This window comes from Patagioenas fasciata, chromosome 1 (genome assembly GCF_037038585.1).
Source record: "Patagioenas fasciata isolate bPatFas1 chromosome 1, bPatFas1.hap1, whole genome shotgun sequence".
NCBI classification, from domain to species: Eukaryota; Metazoa; Chordata; class Aves; order Columbiformes; family Columbidae; genus Patagioenas; species Patagioenas fasciata.
This window is the reverse complement of record NC_092520.1, coordinates 128,881,847-128,905,233: the sequence shown is the minus strand read 5'-3', so window position 1 is coordinate 128,905,233 and position 23,387 is coordinate 128,881,847. Positions and strand designations below refer to the sequence as shown.

The 23,387-nt window shown below is 42.8% G+C and overlaps 1 protein-coding gene across 1 annotated transcript; it reads right to left on the bottom strand.

Moving 5' to 3' along the window:
- Positions 1–6,070: 6,070 nt before the first annotated feature.
- On the bottom strand, positions 6,071–8,585 carry LOC139829118 (epidermal differentiation-specific protein-like). The gene is made up of 2 exons (XM_071814850.1): positions 8,524–8,585; positions 6,071–7,143 (listed from the first exon to the last, which is right to left on the bottom strand). The coding sequence occupies exon 2, from the start codon at positions 7,088–7,090 to the stop codon at positions 6,560–6,562; it is 531 nt and encodes a 176-aa protein (XP_071670951.1). The 5' UTR covers positions 7,091–7,143; positions 8,524–8,585; the 3' UTR covers positions 6,071–6,559.
- Positions 8,586–23,387: the final 14,802 nt, after the last annotated feature.

Genomic DNA, 23,387 nt, shown 5'->3' with positions numbered 1-23,387 from the left:
CCACCGCCATCAGACATTTAAGGCAGGGAAAAGTTAGAGAGACCTTTGAGACCTATGTCACTAAGCAGTCATAATGGGTCGAAGACTGTCTTCATCAAACCTTGAATACTGTGTGGGATAGTGAAGTGTGTGGTGCTTTGCCAGGGAAGCCAGGGCTGGCCTTGCATTAAAATCTCTGATATTACAGTGGTGGTGACGTGTGATAGATGATGCTGACTTGTAGCTGATACAGGGCATGGTGTCTGCTAAACCATATTCTAGAGGCGTGAATCCTGCACAGGTCTAAATCTAGTTGAATTATTCTGTTGAACCTTGTTGTCTATTATCCTTCAGTCACCAACTCTACAAGTGTCTCCTTCTCTCCTGCTAAGATCCCTCTTGTTCTTTATGTCTCTAGGCTTGCAGCACTTCTGAATTTTAAAGTATGGCAAGTGTCGAGGGTTAGGATTGCGGGGTGACAATCAAACCCTGGCAGATGTACTGTCAACCTCCTCTCCCCCCGCTCCACTTCCCCCTTTTGCCCCTCCCTCTCCCCCCTTCCCACTCAGGACAGGCGATCGGGAGGGAAAGAAGGACAGAGAGAAGAGAGTTGGAAAAGTTAAAGATGTTTTACTGATGCTACTAATAAGAATAGAGAAAATAATACAAAACATACAAAACCAATCTTGAAAGTCTCAGCAACTGCAGAGCCAGCACCCAGAGTCCTGGATTAGACTCTGTAGCCAACCGGAGCTGGATTCAGTCTCTCACTAGGCCTCAGTTAGCAGGGACAACTAGCAAGGTCCTCTCCTAATGTCGGCCATAAGCAGAAGGGAAAAGGAAAAGCGAATAAAGGGGAACGAGATCCTCGTGATCTCCCACTTTTATATGAAGTATTCACGTGAATGGAATGTTATACACAGTTGGTTAGTTTCTTGGTCACCGGTTTCTCATGGTCCTTCTCGCGAGATGTCCATCCGTGCTTATCAGTAAGTTTGCATTCCATTGCTAGGTTTACCAAAACATGTGCCTGGTTCTCCAGGAAAGTGCAGCTAATATGAAGGCTTTAGCTGACAGGCAAAATTCACTAAAAGAGAAACTTGTATTTTAACAAAACCAGGACATTCCACCCCTTAAAATATGCCATTCACTGAATCCTTAAACCTTATCAATACAATCTATCAATACAATCTAATTAATCACTACTACTATATATATATATATACGTATGTACATATATACACAGGAGTAATTAATCTTAATCAGTGGACCATCCTTTGAACAAGTTCATTAAGTTCATTTTGTCACAACAGTCTCCCAGGGCAGGAAAAATGGTACAAGTGCATCTCATGACCACTGTTGGTGGGTTAAAGACACCAACTTTGAAGAAGTTGTCAGGCGCCGCTTAAAGAAGCTAGCTCTAGTTTCATCACCATTGTCTTGATCTGAAAGACGCTTGTTAAACACTGTTAGTGCAGCAATTCACATAATGCAGTTCAGTATTGAGTATTTTCACCTAAAATATAATCACCTTGAGGTACACACCGAACTTCTCCATCCTTAAGCATCACCCACCAGGTGCTGCCAGGTCCCTGGGCAAGAGCAATCCCACGAATAGGTTTGCCTTTGCCTGAGGCAGGAGTAACCCAGACTGCCTTTCCTAAGATATTTTTCATGTGTACTACAGGGACTTTATCTCCTTCTATAGTCTGTAGAATTTCTGAATGGGCAGGCCCGGCTCGATTGGTTGATCCCCTAGTGTTGACCAACCAAGTGGCTTTCGCTAAATGTGAATCCCAGTTTTTAAAGGTTCCACCACCAAGTGCCTTTAGTGTATTTTTTAACAAACCATTGTACCTTCCAATTTTCTCAGAGGCTGGTGCATGATATGGAATATGATATACCCACTCAATACCATGTTCTTTGGCCCAATTGTCTATAAGACTGTTTTTGAAATGAGTGCCATTGTCTGATTCAATTCTTTCTGGCGTACCGTGTCGCCAAAGGACTTGCTTTTCGAGGTCCAAGATAGTATTTCGGGCTGTACCATGAGGTACGGCATATGTTTCCAACCATCCAGCGGTTGCTTCCACCATTGTAAGTACATAACGCTTACCTTGTCATGTTTGTGGAGGTGTAATATAATAAATCTGCCAAGCTTCTCCATACTTATACTTTAACCATCGCCCCCCATACCGTACAGGTTTTAACCGTTTTACTTGTTTGATTTCGGTGCAAGTTTCACATTCATGAATAACCTGTGAAATAGCGTCCATAGTTTAATCCACCCCTCAATCGCGAGCCCATTTGTATGTTGCATCTCTGCCTTAATGCCCTGAAGCATCATGGGCCCACTGACCTAGGAAAAGTTCACCTTTATGTTGCCGGTCCAAGTCCACCTCAGCTACTTTAATCTTAGTAGCTTGATCTGCTTGTTGGTTGTTTAGATGTTCCTCAGTGGCTCGACTTTCAAGCACGTGAGCATCTACATGACGAACTTTCACAGGCAGGCTCTCTAGCCGAGCAGCAATGTCTTGCCACAGTGTGGCAGCCCAAATGGGTTTACCTCTGCGCTGCCAGTTGGTTTTCTTCCATTGCTGTAGCCACCCCCACAAGGCATTTGCTACCATCCATGAGTCAGTATAGAGATAAAGTATTGGCCACTTTTCTCGTTCAGCAATGTCCAAAGCCAGCTGGATGGCTTTCACTTCTGCAAACTGACTGGATTCACCTTGTCCTTCAGTGGCTTCTGTAACTTGTCGTGTGGGACTCCACACAGCAGCTTTCCACCTTCGATGTTTTCCTACAAGACGACAGGATCCATCTGTGAACAGTGCATACTGCTTATCAGTCTCTGGAAGCGTATTATATGGTGGTGCTTCTTCAGCACGTTTTACTTCCTCCTCATCTGGAGACATCCCAAAATCTTTGCTTTCTGGCCAGTCTGTAATCACTTCTAAGATCCCTGGGCAATTGGGATTTTCAATTCGAGCTCATTGTGTGATCAATGCAATACGTTTACTCCACATAACCTCGGTTGCATGATGTGGAGAGGGAACTGTTCCTTTGAACATCCAGCTCAGCACCGGCAGTCGAGGTGCCAGGAGGAGCTGTGCTTCAGTGCCGATCACTTCTGAAGCAGCTCGAACTCCTTCATATGCTGCTAGTATCTCTTTTTCAGTTGGAGTATAGTTGGCCTCAGATCCTCTGTATCCTCTACTCCAAGCAAGTCATACTTATAAGGGTGTGAGGAATATGAGAGCATCTGCTTCATTAATGTAATAAGAACAAGACAGTTTTGGTTCAAAATGAGTCATAATGGTGTAATTTGCTAACAAACTTGCAGCTGGACTAGCCAGCAAGTAGGAGGCCCAGATTTGAGGCAGGGGTATTAGATGTGCAGAAGACTTGTGCTGATATTCAAGGTATCATGAGTGCGAGGATGCCTGTGAGACAAGCGTGTGGATGTGTAAGATTTCACTAGTGGATTTCAGTCTTAATCATCTGGACAGGAGGAAGGGGACTTGGCTGTCTACACTTACATTTTATGAGTCCTGATACCTCCTGTGGAGCTGTTGAAGGCACCTTGTCTGTGGCAGCCTGTGCAGTTGGCTAAGTCAGTGTCCTTTGTGTGGACGTGCATGTGAGTTACATGTCCAGCCTCACTATTGGCAGAACCAGTAAGATTGCTGAGGAATAGTATAGGACTAGAAATATTAGGGTTTGCCACTCTTGGGTCTTAAGTCATGAGGCTGAATGATCCTGCTAGCCAGGAGGACCATGGGTTCACAAGATAATTCAGGTTGGAAGTGACTTCTGGATGCCATCAAGTCCAAACCGCTGCTCAGAACAGGAACAACTATGAGGTCAGATACGGTTGCTCAGGGCTTTTCCAGTCAGGTCTTGAAAATTCCCCAAGTATGGAGACTACTTAACCTCTCTGTGTAATATGATCTAAACTGTTACTTATCTCATAAGTAAGACTGGCCCAGATGCTCCGTGCATCCTTGGTATAGACTACCTCAGGAGAGGGTATTTTGAGGACCCAAAAGGGTATCAGTGGGCATTTGGCATAGCAGTGGTGGACAGTGAGAATATTGAACAGCTGTTTACTTTGACTGATCTCTCAGAGGACCGTTCTGTAGTAGGATTGCTGATGGTTGACGACAAGCAGGTGCCAAGTGCTACCTTGACGGTGCATTGCTGGCAATATTGCACCAATCGAGACTTGGATTCCTATCCAGAAGTTGATTTGTCAACTGGAGAGCCAGGGTGTGATCAGTAGGACTCACTCACCTTTTAACAGCCCAGTTTGGCCAGTGCATAAGTCTAGTGACAAGTGGAGATTAACAGTAGACTATCGTGGCCTGAATGAAGTTACGCCACCACTGAGTGTTACTGTGTCTGACATGTTAGAACTGCAATTTGAACTGGAGTCATAGGCAGCTCAGTGGTATGCCAGAACTGACATTGTTAACACATTTTTCTCTATGCCTTTAGCAGCAGAGGGCAGACCGCAGTTTGTTTTAACTTGGAAGGGCATCCAGTACACTTAGAATCGCTTGTCCCAGGTGTGGAAACACAGCGCTACAATCTGCCACGGGCTGATCGAAACCACGCTGGAACAAGATAAAGCTCCAGAACACTTGAAATATAATGATGACATCATTGTATGGGACAACACAGCAAAAGAAGTCTTTGAGAAAGGTGAGAGAATAATTCAGATTCTTTTGAATGCCGGTTTTGCCATAAAACAAAGCAAGGTCAAGGGACCTGCGTGAGAGATCCAGTTTTTAGGAATAAAATGGCAAGATGGGCGTTGTCACATACCAATGGATGTGATCAACAAAATTGCAGCTATATGTCCACCTACTAATAAAAAGGAGACACAGAATTTCTTGCGTGTTGTAGGTTTTTGGAGAATGCATATTCCGGACTACAGTCAAATTGTGAGTCCTGTGTATTGAGTGGCTTGGAAAAATAACCATTTTGAATGGGACCCTGATCACTGACAAGCCTTTGAACAAATTAAGTGTGAGATAACTCATGCGGTAGCCCTTGGGCCAGTCTGGACTGGACTAGATGTTAAAAATGTTTTCTACACCACAGCCAGAGAGAATGGTCCTACCTGGAGCTTATGGCAGACCAAGGTCAACCCTTAGGCTTGTAGTCCGGATCCAGCAAAGCACAGCATCCTCTGGTGTCTGGTGTGGCTCCCACAATGAGTGTGGTGGGCAGAGTAGTCCTTGTGATGGTGTGTGCTGCCAGTACTTGTAGAGGTGGGCCTGTTACAGACCTCAGGATTGCCTGCTTGTGTAATCTCTGGTCTTTTGGGCAGGCACCACTGGGGAGTGATTGCAAAAGATGGAAGAGTCCCAAAGGGTCTCGGGTAACCTTGAAGGGTCTCAAATGGTCTCGAGCAGTCTGTGGTCTTCTCCCTTAGTGCCATGCCGGGTCTATCAGAACACGAGGTGTGTGTCCATCGACATGCACCTGCCACACCCCCATAAGTTTGGCCATCAGTAGAACATACCACATGGTGACTCTCGAGACTGTTACAAAGGGAAAACACCATTATGATGTAGAATTACAATGGAGGTAACTTTAGAAGAAGTGGATTTTCCTTTCTGATTGAAACACTGTGAATTCAAAATCATATCTCGTATCACAATAACAAAGGTTTAAAAAAATCAGACAGGTTTTCCTTTTCCAATCAATCAATTCCAAGTTATCAAAGCTTTCTGGTTTATTACATAATTTAGGGCAGTAGAAGACTATATCATTAGTATGATCAATGTCTTGAGATACTATCAGTCTTGTGATAATTAAGTAAAGTCTTCAGGTGAGAGTTTGGACAGGATCACAGCAATACTTGGCATGCTTACTAAGACTTTAAGTCTGGTTGAGTCAAGCCTGAGCCCAATGTTACTGGCAAGGGAGAATGGAAGAAAATAAAATCTCTCAGGAGAGATTCATGAAAAATGTTCACAAGAGACTTTGTGAATTGTTCTCTGAATACACAGAGATATGTCATAAAGAAAAGGCAATATTTATTGATATTAAACCACAAACAATACATAAAATAGACTCATTGTTCCTTTCAATAGCTTCTTTAATGGCAACAACACAAAGTGGAATACAAAAAATGACAGAGGCCATGGTAAAGCAAGAGCATTGTAAAACAAATTACAAAGTAAGTGATGCTGGTTATATACTCCCATTTTGATTATGTACCTAGCAACAGAAGCAACATGCCATGTTTTTACATTACATAGTGCAGGACATCTGATTGTCAGCTGCAGGTTTAATAGGTTACACACTCCTTGCGTCTCTTTTATCTTTGAGTCTCCTTCATTTGACTAAATATGATAGTTCTTGCGTCCATGGGGATTATGGGGATGGAGAACAGTGCAAGGCAGGATTGAGAAATACAGATCTGCAGTGCAGCATGAAAGAGAGCTCTCTCATTCAGTGCTCCTGTGACACAGGGGGAAAAAACCAATACAAGCACAGAGAGAGATCTAAGTCTCAAATTTCTTGCTGGGGCTGCATTTTCCCTCAGCATTGCAGGATTTGCAGTCTAACAGCGACAGCCAGGGAGAAGGGGACGCAGAAATGAAAGCTTGTCATTGAAACCAATTGCACTGTAATGTGGAAGGTGTTCGTGTTCTCGCGCAATGTAACGAAAGCCACTTCCATCGCTGTGTTCACACAACAGCCAGGCACCTCTCTGGACTTTGTGAGAAGATGTGGTGTCATTGTCATATCCCCTAGCCAGATTGGTTGCTTCTCTTATCACTCTGCTCTTCCCTTGATAGTTGGAATGTTCATAGAGAGTGATCTGGGGATTGTGCAGATTTTCAGTGATCAACTGCAGAGATGTGATTTTATCATTCATCTCTGGACCAACAAAGCTATGTTCACCGTCTTCAAACACAAGTAACCGGCCTGTATAGTTGTGGTGCTCATAAGCCACCCAAGGCTGACCTATTACTTTCACTGAGGAGATACAATCATTCCAATCTACATCTTTTAGATTGGCAATGTCACTGGTGAATTCTTTGGAATATCCCTGGAAGTTGGCATGCTCATAAATGATGATTTTTCCCATCACAGGAGGACTTCTGTAGTTCGGATTTCTTGCAGTAGGAGCTGGATGACAGCCTACAGAAGAGGAAAAGAGAAAATAAAGAAAATAAGCAATGCCAGTAAGAAGGCTTATTTCACCATACACTAAATACTGGAGAGGAGGGAAAAAAGGGCAAGTAAGATATTTTTAGCAGAGGATAAATATAGAAGCAGCTGGAAAGGAGTGAGGGCGTGACACGGAAACTTGAATTTGGAAGAAAATTGTAAAATGAGATATGTACACCAAAATTGTCCAGTTTTATTCAGTTGTGCGTGTTGGTTTGTGTATATGTGCAAGGGATATCTGAGCATTTAGTTTAACATCTTATTGGTACATCCTAGTAATAATGAAATATAATATATAACTAGTGATAAATCACTTTCTAATTGACACTGCATTCAAGAATTACTTTAGAAACTGGAATTTATTGTTAGGACTAGTTTCCATGATCCACATTATACTACAAGTAAGGAAGTAGAGACATTCAATCAATTTCTAAATGAAAGTGCATTTTGTACTGTAAATAGGAAGAAAAAAGCTATTCTGCTAAGGCAGAACTGAACTTTTAGACTCACTGAAATAACTTATTTCATGGCAAATATGTCTGAGGAAAAAAACCAGTTACTCTAGTTCATTCTGGCAAGGGATGGGAGAAGATCAGATCTGCCTAAGTAACATTAAATGTCGGACTAAAATTGACAGATGTAAGCAACACAGTCAAACAAACAAACAAAACCAAACAATATATACAAACAAACACTGCAGACACACACACAAAACAGCAGCACCACAAAAAAACACACCTCACTTAAGTCTCACTTAAAAAAGACATATCTCTACGTGATTGTGCTGGTTAACCCCAGCTAACAACAGCCACTCCCTCTCTGCTTCCCACCTCCTGAGTGGCATAGGGAAGAGAACTGAAAGGAAGGGAAAAACTCATGGGTTGAGATAAGAACAGTTTAATAAGACAACAAAATACTAACATATGCAAAAAAGCAAAGGGCAAAAAAGGTCAAAACCTCAAAGGGTCAAAGGTTGTGACTAACCAAATGTTACTGATTAAGTGCCAGAAAAGTGTCCTTCTGTCTATAGAAAAAGTCATCATAATAATAAACCAGTTGATTTTACTGACTCAACCTTAAGATCCTACATCCATATTTGTAAAATATGCTCACTTTCACCCCTTTTGTAGCAGTGGCTCTCTCCACCCTCTCCCTTTGTAAAGTGTGATTATTCTGCAGTTGTCTTCTCATCACCTCGAAGGTTCATTAAGTTTCTGCAAATACATCAGATCCTCACATACATTTTATAGCTCTAATCCCAACACTTCAACCTCTTTCTCTTCAACGGCATTTCATAGTAGCTGCCCAAGAAGCCACTGAAAGTTTTCATGTGAAAAGTGTGCATCTCACCTTGATGTCAGCGTCTCAGACGGGGATTGCTGGTGGTGCTTCTCCCGCCCTGTGCTGCTGTTCTGAGATGCAGTTCATGTGCCTGTATTTATACCTTGCACAGAGGTCTTGTGAAACTTCCCCATTCAACAGAACTGAGGAGTGGTTGATATTACACTTGTCTTTATTGTTTAGAAGCCAGTTGAACTACAGTAATGAAAACAGATCAATGTATTTTGTGATGAGTTTCCCAGAATATTTTTTCTTGCTTACGTTTGTAGTTTTTCTTACTTGGGAAGCACATCTGAGACATAATGTTAGTTTTCCAAAAGGTTTCTGCGTGAGATATCCAGGTGGCAGAGGTGGCATAGTTTGTTGGTTTTTGATTCACTTTCCCCCTTCTTACCTCTGCAGCCATTTGAGCAGCCACATTGAGGCTGAGCTGGTAAAGCAGGGCAAGTTGGCTAGCAACCATCAAGCTGGACTAGCCAATGAGTAACAGACATATCTCTCGGTCAGAGAGCCAAGAACCAGGCATGATATTGGACAGACTGGGAGTTCATAGTGATATCTGAAAGACCTGTGATTGTGCTGGTGGATCTAGAGAGTGAGGATGTGCATTTTTTCACTAGTGGACGGGAGGAAGGGGACTTGGCTGTCTACACTTACATTTTATGAGTCCTGATAGCTCCTGTGGAGCTGTTGAAGGCAGCATCTTGTCTGTGGCAGCCTGTGCAGTTGGCTAAGTCAGTGTCCCCTAATTATACTTACACACTAATCTTGAAAAGTGAGTTCACAAGAGGGAATCTCTGGAACTGGTGTTTTTCCACAGACAAACACCCTTTTTTTCATTACTGCTCATGAACTGCTTACAGGAACTACCATAGGCTTTCTTGGAAGAGCATCTTGCATGTTGAAACCCTACACATCAGCAATTACTATGTGAGTTCCCTTTTTCTTGCAGTTGTTGTAGAATCTTCTACTTCTGCTGTGTCAAAAGCAATAAAACAGCATCCTGAAAAAAAAAGTTTCATCAAAAAAAAAAAAAAGAGAAATAGCAACAAAAATCCCAAAAGACCAAACTGAGGGGAGACAAATTGCAGGGACAAACTGATTGCTGAGTGCTAGGACAAAGCAAAGAAACTCATTAGACCCACTCAAGTCAATGTCAGTATACATAAATCCAGATAAGGAAAGCAGTAGTCTGACATGGCTGAATAGGAGGGATGGACAAGGGACATGGATCATCTTAATTTACAGCAAGATTGCTGGGGAATAGTATGGGACAAGAAATATTAGGGTTTGCCACTCTTGGGTCTTAAGTCATGAGGCTGAATGATCCTGCTAGCCAGGAGGACCATGGGTTCACAAGATAATTCAGGTTGGAAGTGACTTCTGGATGCCATCAAGTCCAAACCGCTGCTCAGAACAGGAACAACTATGAGGTCAGATATGGTTGCTCAGGGCTTTTCCAGTCAGGTCTTGAAAATTCCCCAAGTATGGAGACTACTTAACTTCTCTGTGTAACATGATCTAAACTGTTACTTCTCTCATTAAAAAAAAAAAAAACCACAAAAACGTTTCTCATTTTATTTGTTGGAAATTCTTGTTTCGGTTTATGCCTGTCACTTTTTCATCCTCCCACCATGTACCACTCACTCTAAAAAGCCTGGGTCCATCTTCTCCATAACCTCCTTGTAGGTGTTGGAAAACTGCTATTAGGTCCCACCAAATCCTTTGCTCCAGGCTGAACAAGACCAGTTCCCCAGCTTCTCCTCACAAGGAAAGTGCTATAGTGCCCTGACTTTGTCCGTGGCCCTCTATTCAACTCACCTCACTTTATCAACATCTTTTTGTATGCAGTGACCCAAAAATAGATGCAGTGCTCTAGACAATGTCTAAGAAGCACTTAGTAGAGGTGAATAATAATTTCCTTCAATCCACTGGCTAGGGCCTTGTTAATACAGCCCAGGATGCTGTTGGCCTTCTTTGCTGCCAGGGCAGGCTTGTTTCATGTTCAGGTTGGTGCCTGCAAAGATCACCAGGTCTTTTTCAACAGAGCTGCTCCCCAAACTGTCAGTCCCCAGCACGTGAGGGTTTCTTCTTTCCCAGATATAGGGCTTTGTATTTGTTCATGTCAAATTTCATAAGGATCCTGTCAGCCCATGCCACCAGCCTGTCCAGATCCCTTTGGATGGCAACCCTGTTTTCAAGTGGTGTCATAGGCAAACCTGTTTAACAAGCACTCCAGGCTATGTTTTTCAGTCATAAATATGTGGTGGCTGCAAGTCTCTATCTGAGGGGCATGAGGAGAATCACAGAATGTCCTAAGTTGGGAGAGGTCCACAAGGATCATCAAGTCCAACCCCTGTCCCTGCATAGGATAACCCCAGAATTCACACCATATGTCTGAGGGTGTTACCCAAAAGCTTCTTGAATATTGTCAGGGTTGGAGCCATGACTACCTCCCTGGGGAGCCTGTTCCAGTGCTCCACCACCCTCTGGGTGAAGAACCCTTTCCTAATGTCCAACCCTGGCACATCTTCCTGCCATTCCCTCGGGTCCTGTCATTGGTCACCAGAGAGAAGAGACCAGTGCCTGCCCCTCCTCCTCCCCTTGTAAGGAAACTGTAGACCACTATGAGGTCTCCTCTTAGTGTCATCTTCTCCAGGCTGAACAAACCAAGTGACTTTAGCTGCTCTTCATACGGCTTCCTCTCTAAACCCTTCACCAGCTTTGTAGCCCTCTCCTGGACACTCTCCAGTAGCTTGATATCTTTTTTTATCCTGTGGCACCCAGAACTGCACACAGTGCTCCAGGTGAGGCTGCACCAGTGCAGAGCAGAGCGGGACAATCACCTCCCTCACCTGGCTGCCATGCACAGATGTCTTGTGAAACTTTCTCATTCAACAGAACTGAGGAGTAGCTGATATTACCCTCAGAGATAAAGAAATCGTTATTTTATTTAGGTTGTGACCTTCCTACAACCACCTACTTTATTGCTCTATTGTAGTCGTGTTCACAGCTACAGAGCAGATGCACCCCTTGGTTGCTCTAGGCTGTCATGAAATGTGACATCAAGGGGCAGCATTTGACCAGCAGGGCTTCTTTCAAGGTCACAGTTATAACATGCCCCACTGTGGGATGCTTCAGGGACCCCTGCTCTGTCAGGTAGGATGTTACAGGAGAAGATTAGGAGCTGGGAAGGGAAAGAGTACACCCTTGCCAAAACAGGCAGCCTGTACACTAGCTCCAGCCAAATCCTCCTGCTCCATCTCTTTCTTGCAGTGGTCTTTGTTTGAGCCCATGGTGTGTCAGATCACAGAACCAAGCTAGCACAAAAACATGGTTCATTCTTTTGCTGCTCTGCAGAGGCAATTGGAATTTGCATTCTGAAGTCTGAAGGGGAGAAGCAGGACCTCACTTTCTAGCAGCATCTAGATGTGAAATCAGCTTTGCTATACTGCCACATCACACCTTTGTGGCATGGTTTCACGTGCTGCAGTGAGCTCACCCTACACTTTAGTGCTGTTGCAAGGGTCAAGGCCCCATTCCACTCCTGAACCATGGTGTCCACCAACTGGTAAGAGAAAGAAGAATGAACACACCAAAGGGAGGAAAGTTTGGAAAAACAGGGACTTAAACAGCATAAAATAGAATGGATTCATGCTACCATTGAACAACGTTCATTCTTCTTAGATTGCTAGTATGTTTTACTCATGAAATTATTTAGTTGTGTTGAGTCTGAGTGTGTTTCCACTGCGCTACGGAGTGACGGGGGCAACAGCAAACTTCTACATGCCCCGCTCCTCTCCACAGCGCACCAAAGCTCACAGTAAGGCTTTTCATGGCACTAAAGAAAATCAAAAGGTGATAGAGGTGGGATGTGTTGACACAAAAGCTTGGGAAAGGATTTTTGTTTAAACACTCCTAAGTTCACCGAAAGAAGTGAGCTCCTGGTTCTCAAGACCATCTTTTGTGGTATTATCGGAATTGAAAACTAAATTAATTTCAGTTGCAGCGATTAGAAACGATGCACACCAGGACGCAGACAAAGATGCAGGTACAGACAGAGATCCTGTTCAGGAAGGGGCACAGAGCTGGGCAGAGCAAAGAGCTGAGCCAGGCTGTAGCCCTCTTTATTGGCCATTGACTGTTTATAGGATTTACAGATACAGGCCTGGACTAAGATGTTATATAAGACGTTTTTCCAATAATTCTTATTAAAAACACACCACACTCATGTTATGTTTGTTTCACTTGTGTTGCCACTCATTCACAGAACAGGCCAAAGGACATTCACACATCATATATATGGGAGTGCTTTTCTGACCCAAGATATCATTCTCACTGGCCTGGGCTATCACTTCTTACACTCATAAAAAAACATACTTCTGTATAATCTGCCCAAAGTCCTTTCGCTGGAACTGCACATCCTGTTATTCCCACATTCAGTGTCTCACATCTCATTTATATAGTACTTTAGGAACAAGGAAGCAGGCCACTGAACACAGCAGAATACCACAGGGTGAGAGTAGGAGTTTGAGATTGGAAATATTTATGATTTAGGGGTTTTTTCTTAGTTAGTTTTTCTTATGGCATATTACTTTAGCCAAATTTCCCCACACCCCCCTGCTGCAGATATAGCAGCATCTAGAAATTCAGGCAAGGAAATGTGTGACAAAAGCAAAAACAAAAAGAAGAAAACTCAAAAAGGGAAAACCCTTCTTCTTTTGCTCTCAGCAGACAAAAAGCAGAAGAATCAACAAGACAAACAAAGAACATCCGGAATCTTTGAAAACGTGCAGAACTACACTATGGGGAAAAGAAAAAATAAAACACGTTTGAACAAATGAAACCTTTTTGTGATTTGGAGCAAAAATGACTAAAAGATTTTTTTTTTCATAAAATGAGGTAGGTTTTGTTTGGTTGGGTTTTTCTTATGAGGCTTAATAGTGAACTTTTTTTTTTTGTTCTCCCATAGAAAAAATTCCAAATACATCAAGGCTCTTCTGTATTTATTTACTTTTCTTTCCTCTGTGGTTAGCTTCTTCTTCATGGTACTGCTGGATTCTATTTTCCACTAGATTGCAGGATGTTAAAACAATTTCACTTAAGGCTGTGGATATCATGTATGCATCCACCACACAGTTCTGGAAAAGGTAAAATGGCAGAAAATTCAAATTAACAAACAAACTCCTTCCCTCTCCAGATCCTCTTGTGTTCCCACACTTCACCACAGTGAATACACCAGTTTGTAACTCAATAATCACACGTCTCTTTTGCCTTATTTTAAAATAATGGGGTAAAAAAGTAACAACACACATGAACTGCATCTCTCCAGTTCCCAATTGCTATTTTGTCTGGTAGTTGTGGACTCAAGGGAGCAGTACACTGGTTTGTATTGGAGAGGGTTATGTGGTTGGGGAAGGTGGCTTTTCAAGTCTTATTATCCTGGCAGTTGTTAGGGCTGGTCAAGTAATTCTCCATCACAAAGAGGAAATATCTTTCTCACTTTTGGTTCTGAGACGTCTGTTTCTCAAACAAAACAGCCCCCAAAACTACAACACGGGAACATGCAACTGGACCACAGAACCCCAAACTGCAAACAGCCTACCCACTAATAAATATATTCACTGCCAGACCCTCGAAGGAAAAAAGAGACTTCCTTTTTTGCCTGATATCTCACACAAATTCCCTTTTTTTTTGTTTCTCTCTGTTTGCTGCTGTGTTTTACTGCACTCTCCAATTGCCAGTGCTCAGTAAAGTGGACAACGCTGCTTTTTCAGCAAAGACTAAAAGAGGGACAATAGTGCCCAATTGGATGAGTGCTGCACATCCACTCACAGCACTGGGAGTGAGCTCCACAATAGATGTGATGAAAGAGAGGCAGAGCAAACACTGAGTGACAAAAGCCTTTTAAGTCCCACTTGACAAGAAACAGAAGCCAGAAATAAAAGAGAAGAGCTTTCCTAACTATTCTTTCCCAAAGTCTCCCCTTCCCAGACAAAGGGAAAGGTAACAAACTCTGAATAATTGTTTTACCTCAAAATGGCAGAAATCCAACTGGGTTGCTTTCCGCCCCTCTGTTTAACAAATGTGCAAATGGATTTCCATGGCATGGTTACTAAGCTGGAATCTGCAAACTCAAAGGCTCAGACTAATTAGATTCTTAGTACCAGGGCCAAAAAAAAAAAAGCAAAGTTCTAAAAGATGCTGGTTTCAGAGCACCACATTTGGCTGGGAAAGCCCCTCCAACTCACAAGAGCCACACGTTCAGAAAACGCATCCAGCATTTTATTTCTCTCGTGATTATTTAGGAGGTTGTGCTCCTATACCCTTCAGCGACCTGGTGTTCAACTCAACACTAGATGTCATTTCTGCTTAAGAAATGCAAGAGAAAAACTGAAAAGTTTCAAGAAAACCTACCCATCCGGCATCAGATTTTCAGGGGATCTCTGTACCTACAGCTCTTCCTAAAGTCATGGACAGTTACAGAGTTTTAAGGTTTTAAATTTCAAATCAAGCAATACCAGAAAATGCTTTGCCATACTAAGCAGAACGGTGAATGGTGAAAGGTTTCCCCTTGCCTTTTGTGGGAGCAAGGAAACACGTGCTGAGGTGAAAAAGAGACCACCTTTTGGAGAGGCAGAGTCTCTGAAGCAGCAAAGTCTTGACAGCAGTCCTGCGTAGCACAAAGCGAAAACAGAGTGAGCGATGCGAGAGCAGCAGCAGCACCCTCTGGCCACACGGCCCCTCCTGCCCTGCCTGAGTGGTTGCCAGCGGCTGCCCAGAGAAGGGGTCCCGCTGGGTACCCGCAGGGCTGGGGACCACGGTCGGGCCAGGAAGGAGCACTGCTCCTGCTGAGGCTGGGAACAGATCACTGTTTGCCTGCTTTTCTCGGGAAAACCTGCAGTTTCAAGGGTTGGGAAAAACAGACCTACCGCAGCACTGGACTGCCTGTTGAAAATAAATGTATTTATTTCAGCAAGCAATGGAAAGTGTGTTATGTGTGATTTGGCTAGTATACCACAGGTACTGTGCAAATTCACGAGATAAGTAACTTTCAGAGTAGAATAACGGTGAACATAACCTTGTACTAGCTGTAGTTGCTTGTTTTTAAAGTTGTCTCTTTCATGATGAGCTACTTCCAGAGCAAAATGAAAATACTATGTGTATAAATAAATGTCCATAGCAACATATGCAATCATACATGCCTATATGTATAGTCATAGATGTAGATGATACTATGGTAGATGATAATCAGAAGCACCAAAATTAAAAACAGAAGGGAAGGTCACAGTGTAGAACCCAGAAATAGGGTGTAAACAGACAACTATTAGTATGGCCTAAAAATGGATTGAAAGTAAAAATTTTCAAGTAGAAACATGGGAAAACAAACATACATCTTTGCTGATATTTTAATTTGTGGTAATCCCCAAGTATTGTAAATGGTGCTTTATACTGTCTGTTTTGAAATTAAATAATTGAATTTGGTTAGAGATGGTGTTTCACACAGTAATATTACTGTGCTAAACATTACTCCAAACATTTTCCCCATTCATTCTGAAGTAAATACTTGGTGTAATATTTCTTTTTAACATTTTTCGTGTGTCAACTGTTTCCATTTCTGCTCACAGAACATGAAAGCAGAGATTATTTTTCCCCGGCATATTTTTCTGTCTTTTTAAAGACAGATCCTGTTTCTCCTCATTTCGTCATCCTTCTTTATTTTCTTCTTTACATGGGTATACATTTTCTCCTGCATCAAGTGATTGGTTCTCCCAAATACCAGACTTTGCTCTTAACAAAAAGAGCTGCTAGCAGTGCACTGAAGGATCTTTTTGGAAGATCTCATGATCATAGGATTCAAATTGATACTGACACAGATGTCTTGGAATGAAGTGTTTCTTCTGTGATCACCTAAATGGCAGTACCTTAGGTATGCTTTTGAGAGCTCAGTCTGTGTGTGATCGCTGTGATCTGTGACTGTGAAAGAAGCACACTTCACTGTGAACACTGCCTTCAATGGTGCTTCTCCAGAAAAGTGCTGGACATGGGGAACAATGTACAGTTAACACTGAGGGAAAACAGTTTAATGAGGTGTGATGAATGTCATTACTTGATCACACGGTTTGAGTCATACTGGACCTCTTCTTTGCAGAAAATGGCATCCCATAAACTCCTCTGGAGTTTCTTCTGTGATATGGGTGCTCAGAGCTCAGCCCATCCTCTGTTTGATCACCATCTTTCAGGGGGATTTCAGGCTTCACTCATTCTGCTCTTGTGTACCTGACCAAATACCAAGCACTAGAAAGATCGTCTAATGAATAGCTGCATTGAATTTATCATGCACTGCAGAATTATCTATGCAAACATTGGTTTTCCTCATAAATATTATCTGTCTTTTATCTTTTGTTTCTGGGCAACTTTTTTACAGGACCACACAACTAGAAGAAGATGTTCTTTCCTGCTAGTTTTGAAATGAACAAGTAGGCATTCTAAACATATAACACGATCATCACTAGAACAATTCCCAGGGTCAGTTTCCAGCCTTTGTTGCTTTATCAGGTGTTTCTGATTTATGTTTTCACCAAATATTTTATGTGATCACATAAAACTTTCTTGAAAATCCGCATTAGTATAAAATGAAATTTCAGCACAAAAGCAACAAGAAATGGTGGTGGTTTTTAGTATTTCTGCTTGCCTTTTTTGTTGAAAAATGTGAGACACTACTGGTGTCCACTCGGAGGAAACTGTCTGCACTAGGCCACCGCCATCAGACATTTAAGGCAGGGAAAAGTTAGAGAGACCTTTGAGACCTATGTCACTAAGCAGTCATAATGGGTCGAAGACTGTCTTCATCAAACCTTGAATACTGTGTGGGATAGTGAAGTGTGTGGTGCTTTGCCAGGGAAGCCAGGGCTGGCCTTGCATTAAAATCTCTGATATTACAGTGGTGGTGACGTGTGATAGATGATGCTGACTTGTAGCTGATACAGGGCATGGTGTCTGCTAAACCATATTCTAGAGGCATGAATCCTGCACAGGTCTAAATCTAGTTGAATTATTCTGTTGAACCTTGTTGTCTATTATCCTTCAGTCACCAACTCTACAAGTGTCTCCTTCTCTCCTGCTAAGATCCCTCTTGTTCTTTATGTCTCTAGGCTTGCAGCACTTCTGAATTTTAAAGTATGGCAAGTGTCGAGGGTTAGGATTGTGGGGTGACAATCAAACCCTGGCAGATGTACTGTCAACCTCCTCTCCCCCCGCTCCACTTCCCCCTTTTGCCCCTCCCTCTCCCCCCTTCCCACTCAGGACAGGCGATCGGGAGGGAAAGAAGGACAGAGAGAAGAGAGTTGGAAAAGTTAAAGATGTTTTACTAATGCTACTAATAAGAATAGAGAAAATAATACAAAACATACAAAACCAATCTTGAAAGTCTCAGCAACTGCAGAGCCAGCACCCAAAGTCCTGGATTAGACTCTGTAGCCAACCGGAGCTGGATTCAGTCTCTCACTAGGCCTCAGTTAGCAGGGACAACTAGCAAGGTCCTCTCCTAATGTCGGCCATAAGCAGAAGGGAAAAGGAAAAGCGAATAAAGGGGAACGAGATCCTCGTGATCTCCCACTTTTATATGAAGTATTCACGTGAATGGAATGTTATACACAGTTGGTTAGTTTCTTGGTCACCGGTTTCTCATGGTCCTTCTCACGAGATGTCCATCTGTGCTTATCAGTAAGTTTGCATTCCATTGCTAGGTTTACCAAAACATGTGCCTGGTTCTCCAGGAAAATGCAGCTAATATGAAGGCTTTAGCTGACAGGCAAAATTCACTAAAAGAGAAACATGTATTTTAACAAAACCAGGACATTCCACCCCTTAAAATATACCATTCACTGAATACTTAAACCTTATCAATACAATCTATCAATACAATCTAATTAATCACTACTACTATATATATATATATACACGTATGTACATATATACACAGGAGTAATTAATCTTAATCAGTGGACCATCCTTTGAACAAGTTCATTAAGTTCATTTTGTCACAACAGTCTCCCAGGGCAGGAAAAATGGTACAAGTGCATCTCATGACCACTGTTTGTGGGTTAAAGACACCAACTTTGAAGAAGTTGTCAGGCGCCGCTTAAAGAAGCTAGCTCTAGTTTCATCACCATTGTCTTGATCTGAAAGACACTTGTTAAACACTGTTAGTGCAGCAATTCACATAATGCAGTTCAGTATTGAGTATTTTCACCTAAAATATAATCACCTTGAGGTACACACCGAACTTCTCCATCCTTAAGCATCACCCACCAGGTGCTGCCAGGTCCCTGGGCAAGAGCAATCCCACGAATAGGTTTGCCTTTGCCTGAGGCAGGAGTAACCCAGACTGCCTTTCCTAAGATATTTTTCATGTGTACTACAGGGACTTTATCTCCTTCTATAGTCTGTAGAATTTCTGAATGGGCAGGCCCGGCTCGATTGGTTGATCCCCTAGTGTTGACCAACCAAGTGGCTTTCGCTAAATGTGAATCCCAGTTTTTAAAGGTTCCACCACCAAGTGCCTTTAGTGTATTTTTTAACAAACCATTGTACCTTCCAATTTTCTCAGAGGCTGGTGCATGATATGGAATATGATATACCCACTCAATACCATGTTCTTTGGCCCAATTGTCTATAAGACTGTTTTCGAAATGAGTGCCATTGTCTGATTCAATTCTTTCTGGCGTACCGTGTCGCCAAAGGACTTGCTTTTCGAGGTCCAAGATAGTATTTCGGGCTGTACCATGAGGTACGGCATATATTTCCAACCATCCAGCGGTTGCTTCCACCATTGTAAGTACATAACGCTTACCTTGTCATGTTTGTGGAGGTGTAATATAATAAATCTGCCAAGCTTCTCCATACTTATACTTTAACCATCGCCCCTCATACCATACAGGTTTTAACCGTTTTACTTGTTTGATTTCGGTGCAAGTTTCACATTCATGAATAACCTGTGAAATAGCGTCCATAGTTAAATCCACCCCTCAATCGCGAGCCCATTTGTATGTTGCATCTCTGCCTTGATGCCCTGAAGCATCATGGGCCCACTGACCTAGGAAAAGTTCACCTTTATGTTGCCAGTCCAAGTCCACCTCAGCTACTTTAATCTTAGTAGCTTGATCTGCTTGTTGGTTGTTTAGATGTTCCTCAGTGGCTCGACTTTCAAGCACGTGAGCATCTACATGACGAACTTTCACAGGCAGGCTCTCTAGCCGAGCAGCAATGTCTTGCCACAGTGTGGCAGCCCAAATGGGTTTACCTCTGCGCTGCCAGTTGCTTTTCTTCCATTGCTGTAGCCACCCCCACAAGGCATTTGCTACCATCCATGAGTCAGTATAGAGATAAAGTATTGGCCACTTTTCTCGTTCAGCAATGTCCAAAGCCAGCTGGATGGCTTTCACTTCTGCAAACTGACTGGATTCACCTTGTCCTTCAGTGGCTTCTGTAACTTGTCGTGTGGGACTCCACACAGCAGCTTTCCACCTTCGATGTTTTCCTACAAGACAACAGGATCCATCTGTGAACAGTGCATACTGCTTATCAGTCTCTGGAAGCGTATTATATGGTGGTGCTTCTTCAGCACGTTTTACTTCCTCCTCATCTGGAGACATCCCAAAATCTTTGCTTTCTGGCCAGTCTGTAATCACTTCTAAGATCCCTGGGCAATTGGGATTTTCAATTCGAGCTCATTGCGTGATCAATGCAATACGTTTACTCCACATAACCTCGGTTGCATGATGTGGAGAGGGAACTGTTCCTTTGAACATCCAGCTCAGCACCGGCAGTCGAGGTGCCAGGAGGAGCTGTGCTTCAGTGCCGATCACTTCTGAAGCAGCTCGAACTCCTTCATATGCTGCTAGTATCTCTTTTTCAGTTGGAGTATAGTTGGCCTCAGATCCTCTGTATCCTCTACTCCAAGCAAGTCATACTTATAAGGGTGTGAGGAATATGAGAGCATCTGCTTCATTAATGTAATAAGAACAAGACAGTTTTGGTTCAAAATGAGTCATAATGGTGTAATTTGCTAACAAACTTGCAGCTGGACTAGCCAGCAAGTAGGAGACCCAGATTTGAGGTAGGGGTATTAGATGTGCAGAAGACTTGTGCTGATATTCAAGGTATCATGAGTGCGAGGATGCCTGTGAGACAAGCGTGTGGATGTGTAAGATTTCACTAGTGGATTTCAGTCTTAATCATCTGGACAGGAGGAAGGAGACTTGGCTGTCTACACTTACATTTTATGAGTCCTGATACCTCCTGTGGAGCTGTTGAAGGCACCTTGTCTGTGGCAGCCTGTGCAGTTGGCTAAGTCAGTGTCCTTTGTGTGGACGTGCATGTGAGTTACATGTCCAGCCTCACTATCGGCAGAACCAGTAAGATTGCTGAGGAATAGTATAGGACAAGAAATATTAGGGTTTGCCACTCTTGGGTCTTAAGTCATGAGGCTGAATGATCCTGCTAGCCAGGAGGACCATGGGTTCACAAGATAATTCAGGTTGGAAGTGACTTCTGGATGCCATCAAGTCCAAACCGCTGCTCAGAACAGGAACAACTATGAGGTCAGATACGGTTGCTCAGGGCTTTTCCAGTCAGGTCTTGAAAATTCCCCAAGTATGGAGACTACTTAACTTCTCTGTGTAACATGATCTAAACTGTTACTTATCTCATAAGTAAGACTGGCCCAGATGATCCGTGCATCCTTGGTATAGACTACCTCAGGAGAGGGTATTTTGAGGACCCAAAAGGGTATCAGTGGGCATTTGGCATAGCAGTTGTGGACGCTGAGAATATTGAACAGCTGTTTACTTTGACTGATCTCTCAGAGGACCATTCTGTAGTAGGATTGCTGATGGTTGACGACAAGCAGGTGCCAAGTGCTACCTTGACTGTGCATTGCTGGCAATATTGCACCAATCGAGACTTGGATTCCTATCCAGAAGTTGATTTGTCAACTGGAGAGCCAGGGTGTGATCAGTAGGACTCACTCACCTTTTAACAGCCCAGTTTGGCCAGTGCATAAGTCTAGTGACAAGTGGAGATTAACAGTAGACTATCGTGGCCTGAATGAAGTTATGCCACCACTGAGTGTTACTGTGTCTGACATGTTAGAACTGCAATTTGAACTGGAGTCATAGGCAGCTCAGTGGTATGCCAGAACTGACATTGTTAACACATTTTTCTCTATGCCTTTAGCAGCAGAGGGCAGACCGCAGTTTGTTTTAACTTGGAAGGGCATCCAGTACACTTAGAATCGCTTGTCCCAGGTGTGGAAACACAGCGCTACAATCTGCCACGGGCTGATCGAAACCACGCTGGAACAAGATAAAGCTCCAGAACACTTGAAATATAATGATGACATCATTGTATGGGACAACACAGCAAAAGAAGTCTTTGAGAAAGGTGAGAGAATAATTCAGATTCTTTTGAATGCCGGTTTTGCCATAAAACAAAGCAAGGTCAAGGGACCTGCGTGAGAGATCCAGTTTTTAGGAATAAAATGGCAAGATGGGCGTTGTCACATACCAATGGATGTGATCAACAAAATTGCAGCTATATGTCCACCTACTAATAAAAAGGAGACACAGAATTTCTTGCGTGTTGTAGGTTTTTGGAGAATGCATATTCCGGACTACAGTCAAATTGTGAGTCCTGTGTATTGAGTGGCTTGGAAAAATAACCATTTTGAATGGGACCCTGATCACTGACAAGCCTTTGAACAAATTAAGTGTGAGATAACTCATGCGGTAGCCCTTGGGCCAGTCTGGACTGGACTAGATGTTAAAAATGTTTTCTACACCACAGCCAGAGAGAATGGTCCTACCTGGAGCTTATGGCAGATCAAGGTCAACCCTTAGGCTTGTAGTCCGGATCCAGCAAAGCACAGCATCCTCTGGTGTCTGGTGTGGCTCCCACAATGAGAGTGGTGGGCAGAGTAGTTCTTGTGATGGTGTCTGCTGCCAGTACTTGTAGAGGTGGGCTTGTTACAGACCTCAGGATTGCCTGCTTGTGTAATCTCTGGTCTTTTGGGCAGGCACCACTGGGGAGTGATTGCAAAAGATGGAAGAGTCCCAAAGGGTCTCGGGTAACCTTGAAGGGTCTCAAATGGTCTCGAGCAGTCTGTGGTCTTCTCCCTTAGTGCCATGCCGGGTCTATCAGAACACGGAGGTGTGTGTCCTTCGACATGCGCCTGCCACACCCCCATAAGTTTGGCCATCAGTAGAACATACCACATGGTGACTCTCGAGACTGTTACAAAGGGAAAACACCATTATGATGTAGAATTACAATGGAGGTAACTTTAGAAGAAGTGGATTTTCCTTTCTGATTGAAACACTGTGAATTCAAAATCATATCTCGTATCACAATAACAAAGGTTTAAAAAAATCAGACAGGTTTTCCTTTTCCAATCAATCAATTCCAAGTTATCAAAGCTTTCTGGTTTATTACATAATTTAGGGCAGTAGAAGACTATATCATTAGTATGATCAATGTCTTGAGATACTATCAGTCTTGTGATAATTAAGTAAAGTCTTCAGGCAAGAGTTTGGACAGGATCACAGCAATACTTGGCATGCTTACTAAGACTTTAAGTCTGGTTGAGTCAAGCCTGAGCCCAATGTTACTGGCAAGGGAGAATGGAAGAAAATAAAATCTCTTAGGAGAGATTCATGAAAAATGTTCACAAGTGACTTTGTGAATTGTTCTCTGAATACACAGAGATATGTCATAAAGAAAAGGCAATATTTATTGATATTAAACCACAAACAATACATAAAATAGACTCATTGTTCCTTTCAATAGCTTCTTTAATGGCAACAACACAAAGC